General features: G+C 51.4%; 1 protein-coding gene across 4 annotated transcripts in view; it reads left to right on the top strand.

Annotated features, from left to right (window-relative positions):
- The window catches only part of Nfatc1 (nuclear factor of activated T cells 1), a 113,595-nt gene that overhangs the window by 49,018 nt on the left and 38,987 nt on the right, over positions 1–25,590 (top strand). For all 4 annotated transcript variants that reach the window (XM_006973876.4, XM_006973878.4, XM_006973877.4 and 1 more), the window contains exons 5-8: positions 209–381; positions 2,291–2,431; positions 12,096–12,151; positions 15,869–16,001. In XM_006973876.4, the coding sequence (XP_006973938.1) occupies positions 209–381; positions 2,291–2,431; positions 12,096–12,151; positions 15,869–16,001 (503 nt within the window). The remainder of the gene's footprint in view (positions 1–208; positions 382–2,290; positions 2,432–12,095; positions 12,152–15,868; positions 16,002–25,590) is intronic.

The raw sequence follows: 25,590 nt of genomic DNA, 5'->3' as shown, positions 1-25,590 counted from the left end.
AGACTGTGGTCTACATGGCTGCTCAGTTCCCACCCTGCTGGCATACCTAGACGCTGTAACCCTCCCCATAAGCTTCTCCTCAGGGAGGCGGTGTTCAGCAGGGACGGGCTAGGAGGGCTAAGTCTTTTGGGCTGGCAGTCAGATGGTTGTTGCTCCTCAGATTCGGTGCTGGGCCCTAAAGCCAAGCCATGGCCTTTGTTTCCGGCAGCATCGACTGCGCTGGGATCCTGAAGCTCAGAAACTCGGACATCGAGCTGAGGAAAGGGGAGACAGACATCGGGAGGAAGAATACCAGGGTGCGGCTGGTCTTCCGGGTTCACATCCCACAGCCCAACGGCCGGACGCTGTCTCTCCAGGTGGCCTCAAACCCCATCGAGTGCTGTAAGTGGTAACTTGGGAACTGAACCATGCCGTCAAAGGTCCTTTTCAGTCTGCTTCCTGGGAAACACAAGCACCCTCGCAGGAGACCCGACTTCTGTGTCGCCGTCAGAGGGTGCATCTGGGTTACATATTCCCATGTGAAGCTGGTCAGGACCTGACCAGAGTACACAGCATTCCTGCCCCTGGCAGCTACGGACGTTAAAAAAGCAACGTTTGTCACGAAGCAAAGTTGTGTTGACTGTGTCTACACTTATTCCCTCTTTATTGGGGGAAATTGAGAAAAGGAAGTTTGGCTTGGCAGCCACCAGACTGGGCAAACTGAAACAGTTCCTCTTCATCCTTCTTCTCTTCCTCTTCCATGTTCTGCTCCTCTTCTCTCTTTCCTACCTGGCTCCTCTTCTCTCTCTTTCTCTTCTTCCCTTTGCTACATCCATCTCCCTTACTCTCCTTCTCTTCTCTTTCCTTCTCCCCAGTCTGCGTGTGTGTGTGTGTGTGTGTGTGTGTGTGTGTGTGTGTGTGTGTGCGCGCGCGCGCGCGTGTGTGTGTGTGTGGGGGTGGGTGGGGAGAGCTGGTGATGGTGTGTGTGTGTATGTACATGCTTGCACAAGCACACACGACTGGGGATGGAACTCAGAGCCCCATGCATAGTAAACGAAAGCTCTGCCACGGGCCATCCACTGCATCACAAACCAGAATTTTGTAAACTCTGTATGACTATTTATCTTTCCTGGTGGTACCAAGTTTCTGCCTTCAGTATGTGCCGTGGCCACCAGAACATGGCAAAGGGCTCCTTGGCCTCGGAAGGAACAGGGGTGGCTGCTGCCTTCCTCTCTTCTGCTGGGCTGGCCCCTTGTTCGCAAGCCATGTCCCTGGAAACCTGTCCGTTCCCATCCTGTCAGCCTCGCTGCCTTCTGAAGCCCTTCCCCATCCTGAGAACTGGGTTCCGGTGGGACCAGCCAGACCTGTGAGGAGACACCTAGTTTCCACCAGCTGTTGCTGCTTGTCTTCAGTGCCCTCAGACTATTGTGTCCCTCTCCTCCGGCTCTTTCTGGCTTTGCCTCCTAAGAGACCCCCACCATGGTGGGGTCTTTAGTCCCATGCTGAACATCCTAGCTCTGCACAGTCCTCTGTCCATGGCCCCTGGACTGTGGAGCAGGTCCGCCTGTGTACCCAGCTAATCCCTACTTCCCTGGGAACAAGTGAGGTCTTCCTTAGTCACACACACTGAAGCCGTGTGGCTCTGCCCTCTGTCCCCTTCTCTCTCTCAAGCCACTGGAGACCTGAATTTCTAAGGCTGGATCCTCTTCCCTATGAGCTGAACTCTTCCCCGGCCTGGATGGTCTGACTCAAGGGAGTCTGAGGTCACCCATCTGACACAGGTGCTGAGAGTGTCACACACACACACACACACACACACACACACACACACACACACACACACACACACACACACCCCGACCTCTACAGCCTTTCATCCACCACCCTCATGAAGTTGCTGATCCCGACCTGGTCTCTCTCAGCTACCTGCCAAGCTTTCCACTTTGCCCCTGTCCCCAGGCTCAGGGCTAACACTTTCCTATCCAGCTCTTCTGAGGGTCTCACTGCCCTTCCACTCCAGGGGCCAGCAGTAGGAGTCAGATTTCCTGCAGCTACAGAAGACAGTGTTCTGTTCTTACCGCGGACCACGTCCTGATGGGTTTGCTCCACTCCTGACCTAGTTGGAGCAGCATGCCTATGGTCTTCCACCTAACGTGGTTTGAGGCCCCCTACAAAGCTCAGGGCTTGGTCAGTCCCCAGAGAACCTGAACAGTGAGGTCAAGCGGCAGCACCTGGGGCCAAGCATGCCCGCTAGGGTTCCTCCAGGCAGCCAAGGCAAAGCTTTACCCAGCTCTCGCCTCTTCTGATACAGCCCAGCGGTCGGCCCAGGAGCTGCCCCTTGTGGAGAAGCAGAGCATAGACAGCTACCCAGTCATCGGCGGGAAGAAGATGGTGCTGTCTGGCCATAACTTTCTGCAAGACTCGAAGGTCATCTTCGTGGAAAAGGCTCCAGGTGTGTCCCCCAGGGTGGCTGGATGAGCCCCTGCTCTTGGTGCGGGTGGGAACGGGCTCCTGGGCTGGCAAGATGTGGACGCCTCACTCGCACGATCCATCTGCGCGAGGGTGTTTGGTCAGAGCATGGGCATCACCAGGCAGAGGTAGCCCCCAGCTCACAGAGCTCTGTATCGCTTGTGATTTGATCCCTTTGGAGTCTTTGTGTTGCTGAGAGTCAGGTGGATGTCCACCTTGGCATCTCCAGGCCCAGACTTCCGAGAGCCACTGCCTCTGTTAAGGAAGCCTGCAGGCTGGGCATCTGAAAACTACTTGCTAGGGTCGTCTGGTTGCCCAGAGTGGGCACCAGGCTTGCCACCTGTTTCATGCTCTGCCGGCTCCTTCTCCTGGATTTCCCCCTTCCCCCTTTCCCTTTCCTACCTGAGGGAGAGCTCACTTGGCTTCTCTAGGAAGTCAGTCCCCTGACAAGTGCCGGTTAGTACCATAGTGGATAGAAGTATGGGCCTGCTGACCTTCTGGGTGTCCATATCATGGACATCCCATCCCAAGCCGGTGTTCTCTCTGTCGTTGGGACCTTCAGTACCATAGCCATGTGTGTGAGTGTGATCCCCATCTCCATGGAACCCACAGACCCTGCGAAGAGCTCCATGAGAAGACAGGCATGCACTATCACTGCCTCAGCTTCTGCTCACACTGGCCCCGGATGGAAATGTCTTATGAGTCCCAGACACCAGTGGGAAGGGAGCTCAGAAGGGGTGGGGCCCAAGGAGTTGTGCAAGCTGTGTTTGCATTTTCTTTACATCGGGAGCCATTGTGTCTGTGTGACCTGTGGGGACCGGGAGTGTAGCCAAGGTCACTTCAGTTAGACACTGATCTGAGATGCTCGTCATTTCCGGAACAGTGGGAACCTTTCTGGCTCCAGATGGAGGCAGCCACTCAGTAGAGCTGTGCTGACCAATGAAGCTGCTGGGCACAAGGGAAAGATCCTAGTCCATCGATACTTAGTTTCAGAGAAGAGGAGGTGAGCTGGGCACGGGCCTCTTGAGTGGCATTTGGCCGCAATTATCCTCCTCTACAAAGACTACATGGAGCTTGGAATTTTGGACCCTGGTCTTCTAGATGGCATTTTTCAGGGATGCCGTACCCTTCCCACATGGGCAGCCAGGGCAGCATCTACTCAAGGCTGGTGTGTTGAAGACTTTTCCTCCTTTTCTTTCTTACCAACTGGAGTTTTCTTGGAGGTGGTCAGTCCAGTACTTAACCTAATCACCGGAAAGCACTGAGGCATTCAATAGCCTCCATAATGGAATCTTGATTTTGTACCATTCACAGGAAACTTAAGCACTTCAATCAACATAGGCTTTCACAGTTAACTCAGCCCGCCTCTGTAATCATGCATATAATTGGAAAATATGTTTTAAATTATAAAGAAAACCCAACTAAGTACAATGATAAAGAGAATTAGCAGTGTCCACACCCTTCTCTGGGGAGGTTGATTCTGAAATCATTTGACCTTCGGAGTCTCAGGCATGCCTCCCTGTCAGACAGGAAGCACAGACTTAACGCTTTGCACTCTGCACAGTGAGATCTCGGTGCTCTAACCAAAGAGAGCCACAGCCCCCTGTGGCTTTGTCACAAGGCAGGGTCCAGACAGCTTTCCTGCCTGTTTATGGTTCTTCGGGTTGGGGAGGCCCTGGGGAGGTGCCTGCTGCACAGGGGAATTGAGCACAGCCCTAGACTGGGCAGCTCTCAGCTGTGGCCAATAGTAGGCAGCCGGGTCTGAGCCTGGCATGGTGCGGCAGTAAGATACAGTGGAAAGATTCATCTTCTGCCTGCTAAGTGAGCAGCCCTCCACGGACCACGAGCCCCCACTGCACCCCGCCTGAAGCCCCATCTCCCCTTCGCTGGATTATCCCTACCTTAAAGCTACTCCCATGAGGTTGTATGCTGAGTCCCTGACCTACCCTCACCGGTTACAGTTGATGTCTAGTCTACATAAGGCGTTCAATAACTGAGTAGATGTCACAAATGCACATAGCGCTGTGAGCTTTTAAATGTGAGAACACTGCAGTTCTGTGTCCTGATGGTGTTTGTTGTTTCATTTTTTTATAATTAGATTATTTGCGTATCCACTCAGGTGTGTATATGCAAATGGTATTTTTCTGAAGGCAGGAAACCAACATCTGCATAATTCTCTTCTTTTACATTTGGTTTTCTAAGCAAATGCCATCATTAACCTACCATCCCATGTGAGGTCTGTGGAGACAAGCTTTATCTAGATGTTTCTTTCTGAGAAACCACTGAACTTCATTTGAATGACTAGCAGAGCTGGACGCTGGTCTTCTGATAGTATGTCTGGCCCATTTTAAAGTTCTGTTTTAAAAACTGCTGCTCCCAGGAGGAGCCACACTTGGATGTGAGGATCGACAGCTGTGTGGAAGCTTTGAGGTGGGCAGGTGGGGCTGGCCGCTCGCTCTGGAAGGGGCCACCCCGTGGCTGTGACTGTTGTGGACACCACTGAGTCAGGCAATCAGGACCACAGCCAGGGGTTGGGTTCCTATGTTTCTTCCCTGCGTGATGCGGGATGCCTGAGTCACAGGTACCCTGCCATTCTGTGGGCCACCATCCAGCGCTCCGGGTCACAATGTTCAGTGACTCAAAGGTTCTCCGGATTCATCAGAGCGGCCCCCCTGCCAGGAGGACTGTGGGGGTGGGTGTTGTTCTGCTGCAGTGACCTGGGTAGGGGTGGCAGAGCCAGGCAGCTAGCTCCTGCACTGTGTGTGCACACCTCACCCTGCCACTGTGCTCAGCAGCTAAAGGAAGTTACCCTATGACCTCTGGGGCTGGCCCCTTCTGGGGTCCTCTGTTGATGCTCTCCGGGAGGGATGGGGACCACAGGGCATCAAGCACATGGCTCCGGCTTGTCCATAATGGAGGGGTTGTGCCTCTTCTCAGGCTTCCTCATCATGTCAGGCAATTGGTTACTCATTGAAATGAGACTGTCTTCCAAGGGTGGAGGTCAAAAGTTCATACCAGAGTATCAGGAAACACTGTCTGATGGTGGAAGTCCTTGGAGGATATTTGTCCAGGAAGCTGAGGTGGTAGGTGAGGCTTGTGGGCCTTCGCCACATGGGGCCACACGTCCTGTCAGATGTTCGGGCAGTGTTTTGACCCATCCACTCCAAATGCTGCAGGAGTCTGGCATGGGAGATGACAGGCCAGCTGTCGCCCCAGGTATGGCTGGGTCTTCCGATATACAGACTGGGTGGCACATTTGTGTGTGAGTGAGAGTGTCCGACGCCTGAGCAGTGAAAACCAAAGATGTCTTCCTGAGGCTGGCTCACTCTTCTTTGGAGACTGGCCCATGGTGAACAGAAGGTGCTGATTTCTAAGGGCACTACCCGGCTCCGGATGTTGGCATTACATCTAGCTTTATAAACTTTAGGCTCTGTTTAAAAGCCTTATTGAAGCCTGTCTGGGCTTCTGTTACTGCATTGAAACTGTGACAAAACCTAGATGTCTGCACAACCAAACCCCGACACAGACAGATGACACCTGACCCTCCTCATTCCGTCTTCTGTACTTGCTCCTCAGCGGCACTGCCCTCTGATGTCCCGAGATAAGTCTATCCCCAAAGCACAGACCCAGTATCCTCTGCAGCCCACGGGTTCTGCCTTCACGAACTGACCCTTCCTCTCTCCCTTGGGAAGGTTTTAGTGCAAGGACACAGGCGTGGGTAGAGGCTGACGGTGGAGCAGGCAAACAGAAGGTCGAGTTTGGGAAGCGACACCAAGTGGCACGTGGGTGCATTTGTTCCCTCTGACGTAAGGCAGGTGCTTAGATGGCGATTCCGCTTCCTTGCTGGCTGGTTTCCCCTGTCCTTGCAGAGCAGGGCAGCTGGAACACCCATGGGAATGTGCTGTGATGTCAGCCAGAGAGAAGGTGAACCACAGGGGTGGAAGGGTGCAGGGTAGAAGGGCCGGTGTGGATCCTCCTGAATCTAGAAGAATGTGTGTAGGAGAAAATGCCGTCACCACCCAGGGTCCAAGAGGATGGAGCAGAGACAGTTCATCATGGTGTGTCTCTCTCTCTGGGAACAGAGCTGGTCCTAGGGCTTGCCAGAGGAGAAGGTGCTAAGCTGAGGAAGAGAAACCTGAGGGCAGCTGAAGACAGCAGGTCCTGAGAGGGTTGGGGACCTTGGACTCAGCATGTGCCATGTACTGTGACTCCCCCCAGACTTTCAGCCTGCCTGCTAATTGTAATGAGTTCCAAGGGACCCCTCTGTGGGTAGCACCCACTCCTGGCCGGAACACATAGCTGGGAACCCTCAGTCTCCAGCCAAGTGCATATAGCTGACAGTCTCTGCTCATTTCTGTTCATGACCACAGGCTTCAGGGTACACTATCCCATGACTAGGAAGCAGCCTCCAGGGAGATCTATGGCTTCAAGCAGTGTTTGGGGGATAGAGAGTGTCAATATGGAGGTGTGTCCCGACATGCGTATGTGTGTCAGTATATACATGATATGTGTATAACAGTGTTTAATGTTTAACCTAGTGTGGGTGAATGTGTTCGCATGTCAGTGCATCATGAGGTATGTGTCTGTGTGTGTGGTGATGTTAGTATGTGCATGCGTGATGTGACCAAGTACTCCACTGGCCCCTTGTTGAATGTCCCTGTCACTTGCAGTGCTGAGCAGGGGCATCTCAAATTCTCTGGCACTTTCCACCACGTGGCTGTTACAGTCAGAGACAACCAGCCATGTTTCATCCACCACGGGGATGGAAGTGAAGTTCCCATAGTGGTCCTATGGGCAGCCAGTCATCTCCTGTCCATAATCTCCGCACCTCAGGCCATGTGACCACAGAGGCTTCTTCTCTTCTGCTTCCTCAAGAACTTCTCAAAGTCCCCCAGATGCAGCTGCTGAGGGCTTTTTTACTCACTGGGTGTCTCAGGGTCAGCTGTAGGAGTTACACATACCCTGAAGCCACCAGCTGGAAAATGCTTGCCTTTTTCCAATTCCCTGGCCATGGTGCTGGGGTGGGTCAGCCCAGAGGACAGTGTCTGCTCTCAGGCTCTTTACATCATCTGTCCTGTACACATGTGCTAATTTTCATCATGGGCATAAAAATACCACTGTGCTGACCTGGTCAGGCAAGGTTCCATGTGGCTGCCTTGCATACTCAGTCAGCAAGATTTGGGGATAGAACACCCTTGACGTTCTGCTTTACAGACATGCCCAGGCCTACATGGTTCCAGAAATCACTGACCCAGTGAAGGAAGGAATCTGGGGGACTGGATCTATAATCCTTCACACAGACAGCATTTCTAAGAGTCTCAGGAGGAAACAAATTTAGAAAGGCAGTGATAGGCTTACCCTGGGCATTCAGAAAGTAGACTCATCTGCCCAGAGGCCTCCATGGTAGGAAAGGTCTGCCCAAGGGTCTCCATGGTAGGAGAGGTCTGCCCAGAGGCCTCCATAGTGGGAGAGGTCTGCTTTATATCCTGATGATGGCAATCTAGGCATTGCTGGTAGGCTTCATGGGCAGTGTGAACCCACTGTCTCAAGATGGAAGCCACATAGGGTCCCTACAAATGAGCAGCTGGTCCTTGATCATCTAGTTCTTCTTCTGCCTTGGGTGTTGTAGGATCACATATGGTAGTTGCACTCAGAATCCCACTGGGTGACACCTTTCTGCCTGGTGCCTGTAGCCTACACACATACGGATCTCTCCCAGGGTACAGTTCCAGTGGCTCTGTGGCTATCTGCTCTGTGCCCAGGATACTTCAATCTCAACGAAAGAAGTCCCTTTTCCATGAGCAGTGGCACAGGTGTGGCTGGGTGTGTCTCTGAAGTTCCAGTACTGGAAGTACTTACCAGAGTGGCCATGTGGGAGATCCTGGGCTTCTCGGGGTGGAGTCTAGCGAGAACGATGAAATGTGTGTGTGTGTGTGTGTGTGTGTGTGTGTGTGTGTGTGTGTGTGTGTGTGTGTGTGTGTGTGTAAGAAGGGGCGTTCACCCTGCAAGTGAACAGAGTGCTAGTTAGCCAAACAACCCCTTGTGAAGGGCAAGCCTGGCCCTCATCCCTCTGGCATCCTGCCTAGCCATGGAGCCTTTTCCACACAGACTCCCACATGGTACCATTGCTACCAGACCCCCTCCTCCCCGGGACAGAGTGGTTGCTGAATCACACCAAGCTTCAGGTGTCCTATGTTAGCCACCAAGAGCCAGAGAAGTGGTCAGCTCTTCCCCTCTCCATCCCCTCCTGGCACCTTATGGATTTGCCTTGGGGATAATTTCTGTCAGTAATCGTCAGACTGTCTGTGCCTTGCCGTCTGGTTTCTTTCACAGAATGGCATTTTTATCCCCCTAGTATTAGATCCCAGTGCTCTGTTCATGTCTCTGACTGACCAGTACCCCCATGTGGCCAGGCCACATAGATAGGTTGTCCAGGAGATAGACATGATCATTCCATTCTCTGTAAGCATCATGAATGAAGTTGTTGTGAACATTCATGAACAAGGTTCTGTGTGTGCCCGTGCCTTCCTCCTGGCGCATACCTGGGCGTGCTCTGTTCTCAGCTCCCCAGTGCCACCAGGCTGTTTTATGAAAGGCTAGGCAGTCTTGTTCTACGTTGGGGTTCTGCTGAGGAGTGCAAAGCTGCCCTCCTAACCTGGGAAAGACAGCCCTCTGAGGAGCTGAGGGAGGGCCTCATATCCATGTCCACTAGCTTGCATGGTCTACAGAAGGTTAGAGGACCCATGTGCATACCAGGCTGTCTATGCTCAGAGCCCCTCTGCGGTCCAGCTCTGCACAACCTTTGTGTGTTCACCCAGCCTCGTAACACATCCATCCTAGCACTTGGCGATGCTGGAGTGTTTGGACATGCCCCCTGCCTCGAGGCTGGTGGGATGCAGATGCAGACAGAGTAAGAAGGATGAGGGCCTCCTGCCCCACCCCAAGGAGGAGGCAAAACATATCTCAGGAAGCTCCTCCACTCCTGAGGAAACTTCATCTGGAAACAGTGGCTCAGCCTGGCGTGTGACTGGCCTGTGGGCCTGTGGTGGCAGCAGCATTCTGTAGCCAGTGGAGCCGCTTCAGACCTGCAGGCTGGCTGTGTGGAAACCTTGGGTGGGTGTGGTGGGGAAGCCTTTCCGATGACTCACGCTGCAGGGAATTCCCTAATGATTTGGAATATTTTTACTTCTGAACTGGAGCACAGTTTCCTACTGGGAGCCTAGGGAGCCCCTGATAAGATGGACACAAAGGCCCTTTTAGGATGGCCGGCTGGCTCCCTGCCTGGTAGAGGCTCGACTCTGAACAGTGCTATGTTAATGCGCCTCTGAGCTTGGGCTCTTCGTTGGGGATGCCATGGGCTCATCTGATGGTCCAGGGCACCCATTCCAGTTGACACTGATGATTTCCTCGGGAGTATAAAGGGCCATCTTCACATCACTGGGCCCTTGGTCTCCTGTTAGAAGCAGCCTGCCATGTGTGCATTCAAAAGTCCAATCAGCTGTGTCAGAACAGGGAGAGCCATCACTCAGTTTCCTCACTGTGTGACAACCGCAGATGGACCTGGGTCCAGATGGGTGGGACCAGTGCTTTGAACATACTGGCCTGGGGGAGGATGATTGACAGTAGCACACACATCTTGGTGGCTGCAAGGAACCATATCTCAATGGGAGACAGAATCTGATGGTGTGATTTAGAAGACAGGAATGGAGCTCTGCCTTGTCTGATGGTGGTAGGCATGGAGCTGGCCAGTCATGACACAGCAACTCACAATAGCCCCCTTCTCAGCCACTCTGATGGAGGGAGCCTCCCTCACAGGAAACTGTGATAGAGAGGGGAAAAGACCTTCCTTCTTTTGAGAGCCCAGTCCACCTGTATGCCTACATCTTATTAACTTTTTGCCACATGATTTGAACTTACAAAACACCCTCATCGGGAATTTGAGTTGAGCTGAACTTCTTTCCATTCTCAGAGTTGACAGGGCTACTGTACAAACTCTTGAGGGATGTGAGATGTAATCCCCCCCCCCCCCGAGAGTGCCTCAGTTTCCTCCTTCCTTCTCCAGGCTTAACTGCTGTCTCTCCTACTTGGACAGGAAGGCTGCGCCTTCTCCACATGGTTCTCAGTCTGGGTAGGAGCTTCCAGGCTGATGCGGGCCACACTACAGCTGGTGTGCCTGTGTACAGGCAGAGGTGCTGCAGTTTCTCTGGGGGCCAGAGGGTAGCCTTGCCCTGGGAGATTTCAGAAGCACAGATATGCTGCCTTTCCCCGATGAAGGGCAAGCCTAGCCTTCACCAACAGAGCATGTCGCTGGGCCCCACAGCCGGAGCATGTTCAGAGAACTATTTGGCCCTCATGACTACATGTTGGCATGTGTGGCTGAAGTCTCTGAGCTGCCAGGACCAGGGGGGTTCACTGCTCTCGACATTCCAATGCTCTAGGGATGGCCAGGTATATTTTTAGTGTCCTGTTGTTTTCCCTGAGGGACGAGGCTTGGGCTCATCCTTCCTGGGCTCATCTGATGGGTGACTTGCTCAGGGCCTGGGGCGTCTTGGAAGCTGATGTGGCCTGGTGAGGCTGGGTGGCTTTTGGAGCCTCTGATGACTCACGTTTCCACCCTGTGCCTCCACCCTCCACCCACCACTGTCCAGCACTGAGGGAAGGAGCTGGTGTTTGATTTATCAGTAATGCGGGGTTAGTGACAGACAAATGGAGTGTAAGCAAAAACTCAGTGTGTGCCTAAAACGGCTCATCTCAGGAACTGACTTCATTTTGGAGAAGATAAAAGCTGGGATGGATATCCGTCAACTCGGTAGCCAGCCAGCTGTCCCCAGGCCGTGGGCCTGTCGGCAGGACTGGGGACTCAGAGTCTGTGAGTGGCAGACACCCTTCCTCTAAGCACTGGGTCCACACCTCATCGCCAGCTGAGAACAATAAGTTCTTTCACTGTGCCTATGGGAGCCTTTCAATATTTTTTTTTTAAACATGCAAACGGCCACTGGGCTAAGGTTAAAAATACCACGTGTTTTGCATTTCTAGGTCCTGATGTGGCACAAAATAGCCAAAGAAAAGCTTTTCTTATCTCTTCAGCATTTCCTCTGAGCAGAGGCTAGGGCATTGCTCTGAGTTCTCCCAAAACAGATGGGAAGCCGGGGGGAAATGGCACGGAGTGGCAGAGCCAGGTTGTGCCCTGCACATGTCATGTCTTGCTGGGATCGGGGGTCTCCCTGCCTCTGCCTCTCTTCTGCATTTCCCTCCCTCGGAAGAGGCTGAAGTATAGGAATCCTTCCTTGATGTGTGCCGGGGCCAATAAGATGCATCTGAGCATGGACACAGGGATGGACCATTCGAAACACCCTCAACTATGTGGGTCCCTCCTACGCCAAAGGTATACTGGGCATAGTCTTTGGACTTTACTAAGTACACAGGGCCAGGGCACTGCTTGCCACTGGAAAGGCCAAATGTCTAGGGGACCCAGAGGACTGCCCTGACCCACACCCTAAGCACATTTAGGCAGTGTGGACTCACTGACATCACCATTCCTTCCCATTCTCCCCTCCCTGAGCCTCAGTTTCTGGGTCACCTGGAAGGTTCTGAAGACAGACTATCCCCACACAAAGTGACAGATTTCTTCCCGCCCTTTCTTCCAGATGGCCACCATGTCTGGGAGATGGAAGCAAAAACTGACCGAGACCTGTGCAAGCCAGTAAGTACTTAGAATCCTGACCCAGGGACTGGAGGCTAGCCTGGGGCTCCTGTTTGCTAAAATGAAGAAATGCTAAAGAGTAGACCAAGGTGGTGAGAAAATATGCCACATAGCCCTTGCCCAAACAAATGCTCTTAGGATGGCGTTGGGACAATAACAGTGACTGTGAGGACAGAGGCTGGACGGAGCTTGAGTTCTCTTTGTGCTGTGTGTGTTTTCCCCTTTAGAGTGCCAGGTTCTATCTCCTCTCGCTAATGGTCTACCCTCGGGAAATCTTGGTATTCTAAGCCTCATTCATGGACACCCAGCACCTGCCTGGACATGCCACCCAGCCTGTGTGACTTGCCACCACCCTCTCCAGAGAATGCCTCAACTCCCTGGCACTCTTGTTTTCAACTTGACATGGATGAAAGGGTAGACCTAACCGGAGAGCTTAGATTTGCTGGTTGGCTCTGCTGATGAGGGATGGTGTGGCATGACCCGTGGGTGACATAATTAGTCTCTCGCCCGCCTGCTCATAGACGCCTGCCCATGCTCCCTCGTCACCTCCGCATCGGGCCATCGTTGTTTGTGATTGGCTAATTCTGTCTGGAGCTCTTTTTGTGACTCCAGTATGTTTCTGACCGTTGGTTTCTGTCCTTCCAGACATTGGTCTCTGTCTGAAATGGCCACTGGAGGCAAAGTGGAGTCAGGTCTTGTTTGCTGACTCCAGTCTGTCTCCACCGTTCTTACAGTTTTCTCTCTTGTTGGCTTGTCTTTCGTAGTGGTGGAAGTTGAACTAAAGGGCACACATGCTGGGCCAGTGCTCTGCCACTGACCTGTATTCCCAACCCCAACAGTGTCATTTAACTGGACGTTAGGCCAGGGATGCTTAAAGCAATTAGCAGCTCAGACAAGACATCACTGAGTTCTGTGTGTGTTCTGTCCAGTCTCTGAAGAACATAACACACTATAGCCAGGCAGTAGGGTTTTTAAAGACATCCAAAATCCTCCCAAATTCTCTAGCCCATTCCACTGACTGCTTTCCAATCGCCTGGGCAGTGTCCTCGTGAACACGGGGCACAGGGAGCCTTTGATGCGTCCTAAGTGTGTGGAAGTCGGGTTTAAATGACTCAGAAGCCCTGGGTAAACATGAGCAAAGGGCTTTTTCTCTTGGGCCACCCGTGAACACTGGGCAGCAGGAGTCACATACATAGGAGATGCTGGTAATGGGGCTCACAGAGTGGACAGGTGGTCAAGGCTCCCCTTAGCATGGCAGTCAGAGGGTGTTGGCTTCACCTGCAGCCGGCACAGGCTGCCTGCCTGTCCCCTGGGTGACTCTATCAGATGAACCATCTTTACTTTGCTACCACAGTACTCTTCCAGGTACGGATGCACTCTCAAGAAACCTTTCAAAGGATTTGCCAGATGGAAAAGTCCTCCCTGGCCAGGGTGATACTTGTTCATTAAGGTGAAATGTTAAACCTTCATCTGAGGTGTCTGGTTTCCTCCCTCCCAATGGATGTATACCCTTAAGGGAATATTGAAGATAGTGGCACACACACACACACACACACACACACACACACACACACACACTATGTAGAATCATACATGCACAGAAACGTACATGCAAGGCACACACATTGCATTTGCAGATATTCTAAAAATGGGTTTCTGCTGTGTATGTGGTTATACATTGCATCCAACTCAGAATATAAACTTTTCCCAAAGCCCACGCTAGCGGCAGCCCTTATTATCTCTGACAATGTTGACAAGCTCCCACCATTTGATTTCAGGTCCCATTTCCTCCAGCTTCCTTCCCTGTATTGTAGAGCAGAGCTCCTGTGGAGGTGGTCTGTGTATAGGGTTGAAGTGCACTGACCTGCCAGGGACAGCCTGCCCTCTGGGCCTTTCTGCTTTCCTTCTGCAGGGTCCCAGAGGTTCCTCCCTCCCTCCCTCCCTTCCTCCCTCCCTCCCTCCCTCCCTTCCTTCTTTCTTCCTTCCTTCATTCCTTCCTTCTTTCTCTCTTCTTTCTTTCTTTCTTCCTTCCTTCCTTGCTTGCTTTCTCTTTTTTTAACTTCCTTCCTTCCTTTCTCTTTTTGTCTTCCTCCCTCCCTTCCTCCCTTCCTTCTTTCTTCCTTCCTTTCTTCTTTCTGTCTTCAGTTTCTCTCTCTTTCTTTCTCTCTTTCTTTCTCTCTGCTTCAGCTTGAGTATCAGCACGATCTATCTTTCCTGCCTCTTTTCTTTTCTTCCTTCTGAGCAGTCATTTCTTTTGTAGACTCGGTAGTAGCTGCCGACATTGAATGCCAGCAGTACCTGCAGCTTCCTTCAATGTAGCAAGTCCTAAAAACCACCCAGTGACAGTCTATTTATTCACTGTCATTCACCTGACTGAACTCAAGCTTCATAGCAAGACCACTAAAAGCCGGACACAGGCCAGACCTGAGTCGCCGCAGTTCGGGGCAGCCTCCTACAAAGGTGGCCACGTAGCATGGGCAAGCCCAGGGCAGGCTCCCTCCTCCAGCTCTCACTTGCCCCTCCCCCAGCCTCATTTCTTCCGAATGAAGAGAGGGCAGTGTGACAGCTACAATAGGTTGCTGGAGTGAGAGTCTCCAGAGCCCAGAGAGCACCCTAGCCAGCCCTGCCCTGGTGCTGGTGTCTAAAGACTCTCGGCACCAGGCTCCTTCTGTACTAAAGGAGGCTGGATCTGAAGTTCTTCCAATTTCTGTTTCCAGTACTGAGGTTATATTATTAACATAACTCAATAAGGTTGGCTGCAATTGATTTGCTACCATTCTAACAAGCTATGGTTAATTACCTCAACAAAAGAAATGATACCATGGATTTTTCCAATATATTTTTTTTTCCTGGCCTGTTAAACTAAAATCACATGAAAGAAACAAATTGAAGAAACTTCATGGATTTGAAACTTTCAGCAGAAATCCGGTATAGACTCTGCAGCACTGACCCTCCTCAGGGTAGCTGTGCCATGCAGGGGGTTCACCAGGCAACCCCGGGACACCCCAGCTCACAGTCTTTATTTGGGTGTCTCCCCTCAATGCCAATGACTCATGGCTTGCATTTTTGTTTGCTCTTGAAAGAGCGTGAAAAAGCTTGTAGTTTTCTGTTTAAAAACAGGAAAGAAAACACCAGCCACCACAAAGATGTGCAGTTTTATCTTCTGTGTTCTCAACTGCTCCACTGCCCCAGACTGAGAGCTGTTTGTCTTCATGTTGAGGAAACGGGGGATTCTGGCGGGACATCATGGCCATTGCTACACCTCCACTCTAGACAGTGTCCACAAGGAATGCCCCCTCTCATGTCTCCAAGAAGCGCCTCCTAGAAGTAGGAGCAGTTCTTTTCATCTAAAGGCCACAGGCCTTGGATGTCGGGGCAGGAGTAGTCCTTGGAGTCTGCTGTTCCAGTTAGCAGTGAGGCGACTCCACTCTCTGAGAGATGCTCATGGGCTCTATCTCTTCTTGGGCTCAGTTCCAGCATAAAGGTCTTCCAGCCTCTAGCCATGTGGGAATTCAGGGCTCCTCTTCCCTGTGAGTACACACTATGGCCAATTCGTGATCAAACACGAACAGGTCACACACAGAAGTCACCATTAGAGGCCCCCTGGATGGTCAGAGACAGCTGCTTGAGTTGACAGTGGTACCTCAGTACAAAGCACTCCTGGTCTGTGAGGTCTGTGAGGTCCTGACTGGCTCCTCTTTGCTGTTTTTCTCCCAGAATTCCCTGGTGGTGGAGATACCACCTTTCCGCAACCAGAGAATAACCAGCCCTGTCCAAGTCAGTTTCTACGTCTGCAACGGGAAGCGGAAGAGAAGCCAGTACCAGCATTTCACGTACCTTCCTGCCAATGGTAACGCTGTCTTTCTAACCTTAAGCTCTGAAAGTGAGCGTCGAGGAGGCTTTTACTAAGCCACAGAGGCTGGGAGAGGATGTTGTTATGAGAACAGTGTGGCTGTGTTGCTGGTTCACACCACGTGATAGCCTGTTCACACGACCAAGTCGCCCACCTACTCAAAGAGAATCGAAGCCTGCCTGGGTGTGTTTTCCTGTGACTGGTGCATGCTGGGGTGATCACTTGCTAGCCTTTTGCAAATACACAGCGGCCAAGCAGCTCGGCTACGCTCAGGAGCTGATGAGGTCTGGGTATATAGCTAACCTCTGTGAGTCTCTGGGGTAGAAAAAGTATCTGTTAGAGCAATTTTGTAGGTAGCTTCAAAAATAAGCCTGCCACAGTCGTTGGGGGACATACATGATTTTGTTCCCATGGTCATGGTTCCACACAGCATGCAGTGTGTCCCCACTTAATAATGCCATCCCCTGGGGATGTGACACTTTCAGGTGGAAGGCCTTCTGTGTGAGTTTACTCATTTTGGGAATGGCTTCTTTTCATTCAGAAATGATCAGTTCGCCTTTTCAACTTTCTAGGGTGTTTTATTTAAGAAAATACCAGTTTTGTTTTAATTTTTTTTTTTGTGGGCTTTTTTTTGTTGTTGGTTTAAAAAAAAAAAAACCCTAAGCTTGTAGAAAGGTGTGTCCCAGGCATCCAGGGTTTCCTGTGTGGTGCAGGCCATTCTCCTGTGGCAGGATGTGTGTGCAGAGAACAGAGTGGGTTGTTATCCTGAGTTCTATTGTATTTTGAGTCAGCTCAGCTATGTCAACAACCTTCTTATATTGTTGCTTCCCCCCCCCTAAAAACTTCAGATATTCATATCATTTAAGAGGGAAATTATACAGCAGCCGCATTGCTATCTTAGTAAAATCAAGATTTTTTTTTAAGGTTTTGGGTTTTTTTTTTTTTTTGAAGTGTAAAGGCACTTGGAATAGTTTAGACAGTAAGAAGAACTGGTATTGAAATGCTGAAATCAACTGTCTTATCAGGCAAGCCCTAGGGATGCCCTTCAAAACTAGAACAATAACTGTTAAGTTTTCATAAAGGGCATCCGTGTAAGCAGTGTGAGAGGGCCATGGGTGAACCCCCACACAGCTGCCCACACCCCATCCTGCCCCCGCTCTGGAGTTCATTCCGCAAGTCTCTTCCTTTCATGAAATAATGTACAGTCTTTCTTACAAAAACAAGTATTTCATCTTCTTTTTTTGGAAAGTGCCATGATTGTGTCCTGATTATACTTCCAGCATGGTTGATCTAAGATTTACAAAGGTCTAAACCTTATAAAGAAAAAAAAAATCATTTTCTAAAACGCTGTGGAAACATCATGAAGATTAATTTTCCCCTGTCTGATGGCATCTTTGAGCCTTTGGTGGGGGTTGTGTGGGTTGCTCAGTGTAGTAAAGAGCACTGTGCCAGAGGGTTCTGTGGAGTGGTATGCGCGGTGAGGCCCCAGGGCTTGGTGGCCGAGTTCCCCGCTGCCTCCCACACTGCCGTCCCACATTGATGCGGCATCAGGGCATGGCAGCTGCCCCCTCCACACTTGTTTTGCTGTGCCCCAGTCTGCCTCCCGCAGGCCACGCAGCCTCTCGCTGGAACCTCCCAGCTGCCCATCAGCCTCCTGTGTGGTGCAGGTCTTCCTCAGCCCTTCTGGGTTCAGCCCTTCTGGGTTTAGCCCTATGGTCCCAACTTCTCTCCAGCCTTTTCATCTGCTGCCCTGACTCTTGCCTCCAACCCCGAGACTGGCTGCCCACCACCAGCGTGGACCCAGGGACTGACCATGTTTCGACACCATGACTAGACTGTGAGCTCCTTCAGAGACACCTTGGTCACCGTAGGGTTGAATCCCCAGCATTACTCATTGCCTGGTGCCTGGCTGGCTATCAACATGTGTTTTTGTGTTGTTGGTTTTTTTTTTTTAAATAAATAAACACGCAGATGGAGAACCCCAGCTCCCGTGTCCCGTGTTCTGTCTGGCGCTCACCCTCCATGCTCTGTGCCATCTGTTGCTCTGGGATATGTAGTTCCGAGAAGGCTGATGCTGACACATGGCTATATTCACAGCACCCATGTTCTCGGATCGATGCGGTTGAGTCCCGGAGACCCTCCAGGGCCCATGAGAGGCTCTTAATTAACCTGGCACCATAGAGCTTATACTTTGCTCCCTAGACACTGGCTGTGAAGTTACAAGTCTTCCCCCTCCGCCCCAAGTCTTCCTGTATTATTAAGTGGGTTTCATGTACATTTGTATTTCACATATCTGTGGACACAGATTCTTAAGGTCATAAAATATGCTGTTAGGTATTTGAGAAAACAGGAATAAATCCTTTTAAACCCTACCTGTGAAATTCATTTTCATCCATAGGTATTTAAAATCGAAACTCATTTTTTAGTTCATTTTTCCTTCAGACTCAGGTGTGAGGACGCTTCAAGAGGCTGCATCAGACACCTTGGTCCTATCCTTGCACAAAACTGCCCCTTGTACGCCTGGCTCCTTTGAGTCTCAGGGTGCTGGAAATCAAGGTGTTCAGGGTATTCTGCTCCTTATGAAGCAGGAGGGACACCTCTTGGCCTCTAGCTTTCTTCATGATAAGCTCACCTGGTTGACGCCTACCTTGCACTATCCCCCTTCCTTACTCTTAAACTGTGACAGTGAGTCAGGTGGCGGGAAAAAAGAATGAGTGTCTAGGACCTCTGGGTTCCGGGAGGCTGCTGTCTTTGGTGCCTGGTCTGTGGTGGCCCTGGAAGGGCAGCTTGGCCTCCCACCCCCATCCCCATTTGGGATGTGTCTAAGAGGGAAAGATTCCACTTGAACGTAAGGCACCATCTGCAGAATGGGAACATCCCGTTGGAAATCCTGCACCAGGTCCTGTGGTGTCTCTGGGATAGTCATCAGGCGCAGATGGTAAAAGCACCTGCAACCTGAGAGGAGGCTTCCGAGTGCCCAGACCCAGCTGGAGAGGGCCTCCCGGGCTCCCCGAGTCGCTTGTCTGCCGTTGGTTTTGCTTTACTCCCTGAAAGGGAGATGGACTGTCTTCCTCCCTGAGCCGTGGGGTCTGAGATGGACACCGTCATGAGATGCAGGCTATGCTAGGAATGTCTAGGTCTGAGCCCTTATTCTAATATGTCAGAATTACAGAGTGCCGAATGGGGATGGGGACGTCTCCTGTTTGAGTTCCAGGGTGAGCATCTCTGCCAGTCTGCGCCCTTAGAACAGCTCTCTCTCCCAACCACACATGGCAAAAACTGGAGTCTATCCACAGGTGCAAGGGTACCTTAAAAAGAGAAAAGAATCAGTTTATCTTAAAAAGCACACCCCCAAAGTCGGTGTTTCTGTACAATGAGAAAATAAATCAAGTTAAACTGTGGGATTTTGAAATTCTGAGACTTCATCTGAAACTATTTTAGCTAGTTAGGAGTCCCCTGGTCTTCCCAGCCAGGGGAGGGTTGACCAGGTGAGAATGAGTGCTGCCTGACCCTGGGATACCTACCCCCACCCCCAGCCCTGGGAACTGTGTGAGGACAGAGACTCACCTGGTGTCAGAGACCAGTACATGACTGTAGGATAGGAAAAACACTTCAGCGGACCAATGTCATCAAGCAACCCCTGAGCAGGTGACACCCACAAGGACAGAACTCCTAGGATCAGGAGTCCTTGAATCTCTAAGCTCCGCCCCCCATACACACACATTGCTTTGCATGGACTTTGGGGTGGAGCCATGTGTGATCTGGAGAATAAAATACCATAAGGAACTTTCTTGAACCCTTCCTGGTTATTAATAAGTGCATCTTTCTGGTCTATACCAGTTGCCAAAATGTGTTTCCATCTCCGAGAAATCAGGGAAACTATTTCTGCCAGATTCTTGGTTGTATCGTTAGCTTCTGGAATCATGGAGACTTGGGTGGACTTGAGCAGAGAGGACCTGGGGCTAACCATGAAAGCAGAGCCCCTGCCTTATGATGGATTTCTGGCCTCATGGGCCCTGTAGTTCAGTCACTGCCCTGACCAGGACTCCAATGGAAATGTCAGGCCTCAACTCGTGACTGCCCAGGCCTGGGTGCAGAGACCATGATGGCATGGCAGTATCGTGCACAGCCTACGGCTGTCTGCCTGTGTACCCACTGCCTGCCACGGAGTGGCTCTCCTGTTAGAAGCCTGGGGCTGGAGAAGGGGGCTGAGGACTGTCATGCTCCAAGGGTGTCTTACGGAGAGATCACAGAACACAATAGACTGTTAGGATGAAGGGCAGGACAGTTTCCCTCACTCGCCATCATTCAGCTTGAGCCTTCCTTGTTAAAGAGTCCAGAAGACTTCAAACGACAAGGATCACAGTGTGATGTGTGACGTGTAAAAGCGATGTTAATTCTAGGGAACTCTGCTTCCTGATTTTCTTCCTACAAGCTAAATGAAGTCTTCATGGAGGGAGCAGAGGTCAGGGTGGGCAAGGGAGAGCCACCTCTGGTTCCTGGAGCTGCAGGTGGTAACTACTCTCAACTTCCTAACGACCTCAGTAACCAACTGACCGTCGTAACTGGGCTAGGTGTGTGCCTCAATGTTCAAATGACACACTGGTCAGTAGACATTTGGGAGAACGGCCAAGGACTGACTAGACCTCTGGATTAAGGAGTACTGACCCCTTAAACTCTCAAATCCATCTCCAGTGAGGAGGGACTCATTCTGATGCCTATGTAATGAGGATAAAGACAATGGACTCTTGCACTGTACGAGCCTTCTGCATCCATGAGGAATGGTAGGCACTAGAAGAAGCCATTTCTGGACCTTGTGGTCTCTCAGCTCTCCCCAGATGTTAGAAGGCCTCACACTGGAGGGAGAGCTGGCGGCACCCTGGCCTAGATGCTAACATGATGGCCCTGAGAGACGCAGACCTCGTAACCGTGTGGCACATCCGTGGGCATGCACGCTTCCGTGGACCTTCAGGTTTCACGTAGGGAAGGAGCTGAAGGGTGAAAAGTGGCCCTGAAGATAACAGGACAAGAGAGAGAGCAAACCACGGAGCACATGGGACACCTGGACTGCTGGGAAAGGAAGGCTGTGACGTTTGTGCCCCCACCAAGGAACCGCAAGGATAGAAACCCTGCATCTACTGGGGCTGGAGAGGGAGGCCCAGGGAGCCCTGCCCCATGGCCTCTCATGGAGAGATAACAGGACACAATAGACCATTAGGATGGAGGGCAGGAAGGTAGCTTTGTTTAGAAATCCAAGGGCCATGTGCCACCAAAAACAAACAAAAGTGTGAGTCAGAGCGAGCTGAACACCCAAGGAGACCGAGCACCGAGGCGTGCATGGGCAGGAGGGTGGGCAGAAGGAAGCTCTGCCTGTGATCTGCCAACAGAGATGCCTGCCAGACGCTGCCTGTGAAGTACGTTCAGGTCCTTGGCTGCCCCACCCAGCTCTGTCCTGGGTAGTATCACAGACCCTGAGCCCCAGCTGCCGGAGGGGTCCTCACTGCCACAAAGAGCAGCTTCGGCGGCGGTATGGGTTAGAATGGCGTTGATGAATGTTTTTGTTGTGCATGGCCTTTTGCGACCACTGCTGCCATCAAGCATAAATGGTCCTCATCCCTCCCCACCTGGCTGTGTCCCAGCTGATCCACTTGGGCTGTGGGAAATCAAGAACTGCTCCATTGCTGGGAGCTAGGACCTGGCGACACGTCTGACCTCCATGTTCTCTTTGATGCTTCTGTAAAGGAGATATTCCCAACCTTCACCCACAGGACAGATGAAAAGACCTAATGAGGAGGCGTACAAAAGGCTTGAGCCAGCCAGCCTTGGCATATGCTTGGGGATACCTTCCATCTCCAGCCCCCAGGGGGCGGAGCTTCTGTCCTCCAGTTTGCTGCATTCTGCTGGAACACAAACTTCCTCGAGCACGCCACCCCCCACCCCCCACCAATACACCCCTCCGTCTAAGCTCCAGGTCTAAGCTCTCCTGGAGACTGGCCCCCATGTTCCCAGGAAGCTGGAAGCCACACACCTGCACAGCCAGTTTGCATGCTGAATGGCAGGTGTGCCTTTCCATCTGCTGGCTCTCGGGTCCTTGGCCTGCAGGATCTATGGACACTCGGTGGCAAGATGTGTGAAGCCTTTTGGCCTGGACTTGGATGGCTCTGTGTGTTCTTCACCCCTGAAATCTTACCCCCAGGTTATCATTCCTGGGCTGTTTATGTTGATGGTGAGACTAGGCTTTAATGTCACTCTGCCATGAAGACAATCTGACTTTTGTTTTCTAGGAGTTTTAGATTTTGAACAAAACCTCTTTTGTCCAGCACTGGAAATGTAGCTGGTAAAGTAATTCAAGACAAAACACTTGAGTTTGCTTGAAAATGTAGGCGTACAGTAAGGGGACATGGATGGAAGAAGTCCCCGCTTGGACTGAGCATGAAGGCCATGGGAAGGCATCAGGTCACTCAGTGCCTGTTTCTGCCTATAGTCGGGTTTCACTGTAGACAAGAAAGGGGATCTATAAGGGTGCCTGACTGTCTGCTCCACTACAGTGACAAGATGCCCCCAGCTGGTCAACATCAGTTGCTAACCCCAGAGAGGCCTAAAAGCCCCATTTCCTAATAGTTCTACTGGGGGATTAATACTTCAACAGGAGTTTTGGGGCATCCAAGTTCTCCCAGCTTCTCTAGATGCAGAGCTTAGGAAATAAGGTATGGTCTGTTGCAGTGCGTTTACCCACCAACCCCACAGTTCCCCAGACTTTTCTTGAGTGCGAGCAGCAGGAAATATTAGATAGGAGGATTTAGAGTGTGGAGATAAACAGATAGAAAATACAGGATAGCCTCGAGAGGGTCTGGAACCTAGTCTAACGGGCCATGACTGTCTCTGCCCTAAAGCATTTATAGAAGCGCCAAGGGGTAGAGCAAAAGACCTCCTCCCCCAGCACAGTCAAGTGCAGACCATCTCAGACACCTGCACTCAGGCCCGTGGTCCAATCATCCTCTCTATGCAGACCTGCTGGGCAAAGCCTCGAGGAACCTGAAAATGGGCTCCCACAGTCTGTGATTGACAGAGGTCCAGAATGCCTGGTGAAGGAGGCTGTGTACCTACAGCTCTTCCTCAAAATCTTTAGACAGATCCTACTGTCTCATAGCTGATGAACCCAAGGCTGTAGGAATGAATTAATCCATCGATCACACATTGGTCATGATAGCTTCCATCCATGGTGGCTGCCCATTTGGCATGCAGAAGCACTTTGAACACTGAGGCCCGAGCTGGGCAAGAATACTTCAACAGAAACCCAGCAGAAGCACCATCTACACAACTGGGTGATTTCTCTTCGTGTACACACACCTTGTGTGTCAGGTGCTGGGTCCTCTGCAGAGCAAGGGACTTGGGGGCACGAGGGTCTGATGCCAGTGAAACTTGGCTGGCAAGCTTGCTCCATTAATTGTCTGTATTTTCTTAGCAAGCTGTCATCTTTTCCCAAATAAAATGGTTGGATTTGGGAGGTGCTGATAACTGCTGGAGCCAATACTCCAGAGTGCTGCATTTAAAATAGGAATCATTCTGTCTGCCTGCCTGTCTGTCTGTCTGCACAAAGGTCTCTGTGATGTTTGACTGATCCCAGGCAAAAAAAGACCAGGGCCCATCTACATGACTCTGGTCCACAGTAGATACATTCAGGTTCACTCAAGCACAGATGCATAGTCTTTGTATCCTCAGGTCCATTTTGTGAGCATCACAAGAGGGGACAAAAGACATCCCCACATCACTCCAGGAAAGAGCCACCTTGTTCCCCTTGACTGTTTTGGAGAAAGGTCATACTTTACCCTGCTCCCTGTTCTGGCAGTCAAACCTAGGGTGTCCTGCACCCTGGGCAAGCACTCTTAACCACTGAGCCACACTTCAGTCCAGCTGGAGGTTATTGAAGCCAACGTCACCGTGTGGCTGAGATTTCCCAGACTCCTCTCAGGAAGATATACACTATGTTAATCTGCAGGTGAGCTGGCCTCACCCATCTCCCTCATCTAGGTGGTCAGTCTTCGGGTTCAAGGCCACGCTGTGATTCAGGAGCCTCCATCTTCTCCTGAGTCCTGTTGAGGACCCTTTGGCTGCCTCTTCTCTACTCACCTAAGTTAGCCAATGGGTGTTTGTGAAATATACACTCCAATTCCGGAATATGATGCGGGTGGTAGGAATCAGCTGTCCACTAGCAAGCTTGGACATAGGGCAGCAGGGGGAGCTAGGACAGCTGGGCAGAACTGGCTGTTTCTGGACTCACGTTGTAGATGGCTTCAGAAGGGCCTGTGGCCAGCAAGCAGAGATGGACCTCCTGGGAGCCTTCTGTGTGCATACAGCCCCGTCCTAGTTAGGGGATCAGCCCAGACATTCCTTAGCCATATACTATAGAGAGCCTCAGATCTGAGCCACAGAGACTCTGTGCCTCAACCTGGTACGCAGCAGGTAGCCTTTGGAAAGTGCCTGTAAGAAATTTTAGAAGCATAGCTTCCCAGAAAGAGCCTCCCAGCCTGACCTGGAAGGACATGTCAAGAGGTGAAATTCTGCAAGGCCTAGCTAGGAGTGGAATGTTGGTAGAACATGATCTGCCCAGTGGCACCCAGCTGAAGCCTGCTGGTCTCATTGGGAGGCGTCCTCTACCTGCTATTGCCATGTAGGAACAGGAAACCATTTGCTAGGCTGAAGTATCAAGTCTAGAGGCCAGGGATGCTGTTTAGTCCTCTTTGGTCCACAGAGCATCACTGCAGGAGCTGCAGGAGATGGGGCCAGGAATGAGCCTTCCCCATCCACATGACTGGGCATCTATCTGTCCCTGGTAGTGTCACCTATATGTGGCTGGAGGAATCCTGGAGGCCAGTGAGTCCCAGCCTGAGACACAAACTCTGAGGGGACTCCAGGCCAAACCTGACAGCTAAATAGTCTCTGTGAGGACTGGGCTTACCACAGCAGCACCTGTATGTGAGAGTCCTTCTGTGCCCTGCAAGGGGCTGTGCTGTGCAAGGTCCCTGGACTGGAGTGGATGGCTGTCAAGTGCACACAGTGTCAAGTATGCATGATGACACACCTCTCGTGGCCACACAGACACAGCATTGTCTTGTGCTGGGTGTGAGGGACCAGTCACAGCAGGAGCCAGCAGCCCACCTTCTTCATGAGGGCATCCTTTGTACCTGACAGCTGGCCCGAAAGATTGTCATTAATCCCTCATGTGTTTGCTCTCCATAATAAACCGTGTATTATAAACTCACAGCTTTGGTAATGTGATGTTTTCAGTGTGCCATGCCATAGCGTTGCAGCGAGCTACACCGCACCGGATCCCCTTACCTGCCCCCCACCCAGCCGAGCGTGGAGACATTGCGTCACACTCCTGCTTCCCTCTGGCACAGGAGACAGACCAGAGCCTGGGGCTTCTGTGCAGCACACGTTCTTTCTATTTCCTGACTAATAGGAAGCAAGAGGCCCCATCCTACAAGGCTCTCAGCTCCACATGAGAAATGCAGACGACACAGGCAGTCTTGAGATTTATAGGGTTTCTATGGATGCTGTGAGGGGTAGTGTGTAATTCCAGTTG

The sequence above is a fragment of the Peromyscus maniculatus genome, chromosome 19 (assembly GCF_049852395.1).
Source record: "Peromyscus maniculatus bairdii isolate BWxNUB_F1_BW_parent chromosome 19, HU_Pman_BW_mat_3.1, whole genome shotgun sequence".
NCBI classification, from domain to species: Eukaryota; Metazoa; Chordata; class Mammalia; order Rodentia; family Cricetidae; genus Peromyscus; species Peromyscus maniculatus.
The sequence above is the reverse complement of the archived record's forward strand: the minus strand, read 5'-3'. Positions and strand labels throughout refer to the sequence as shown.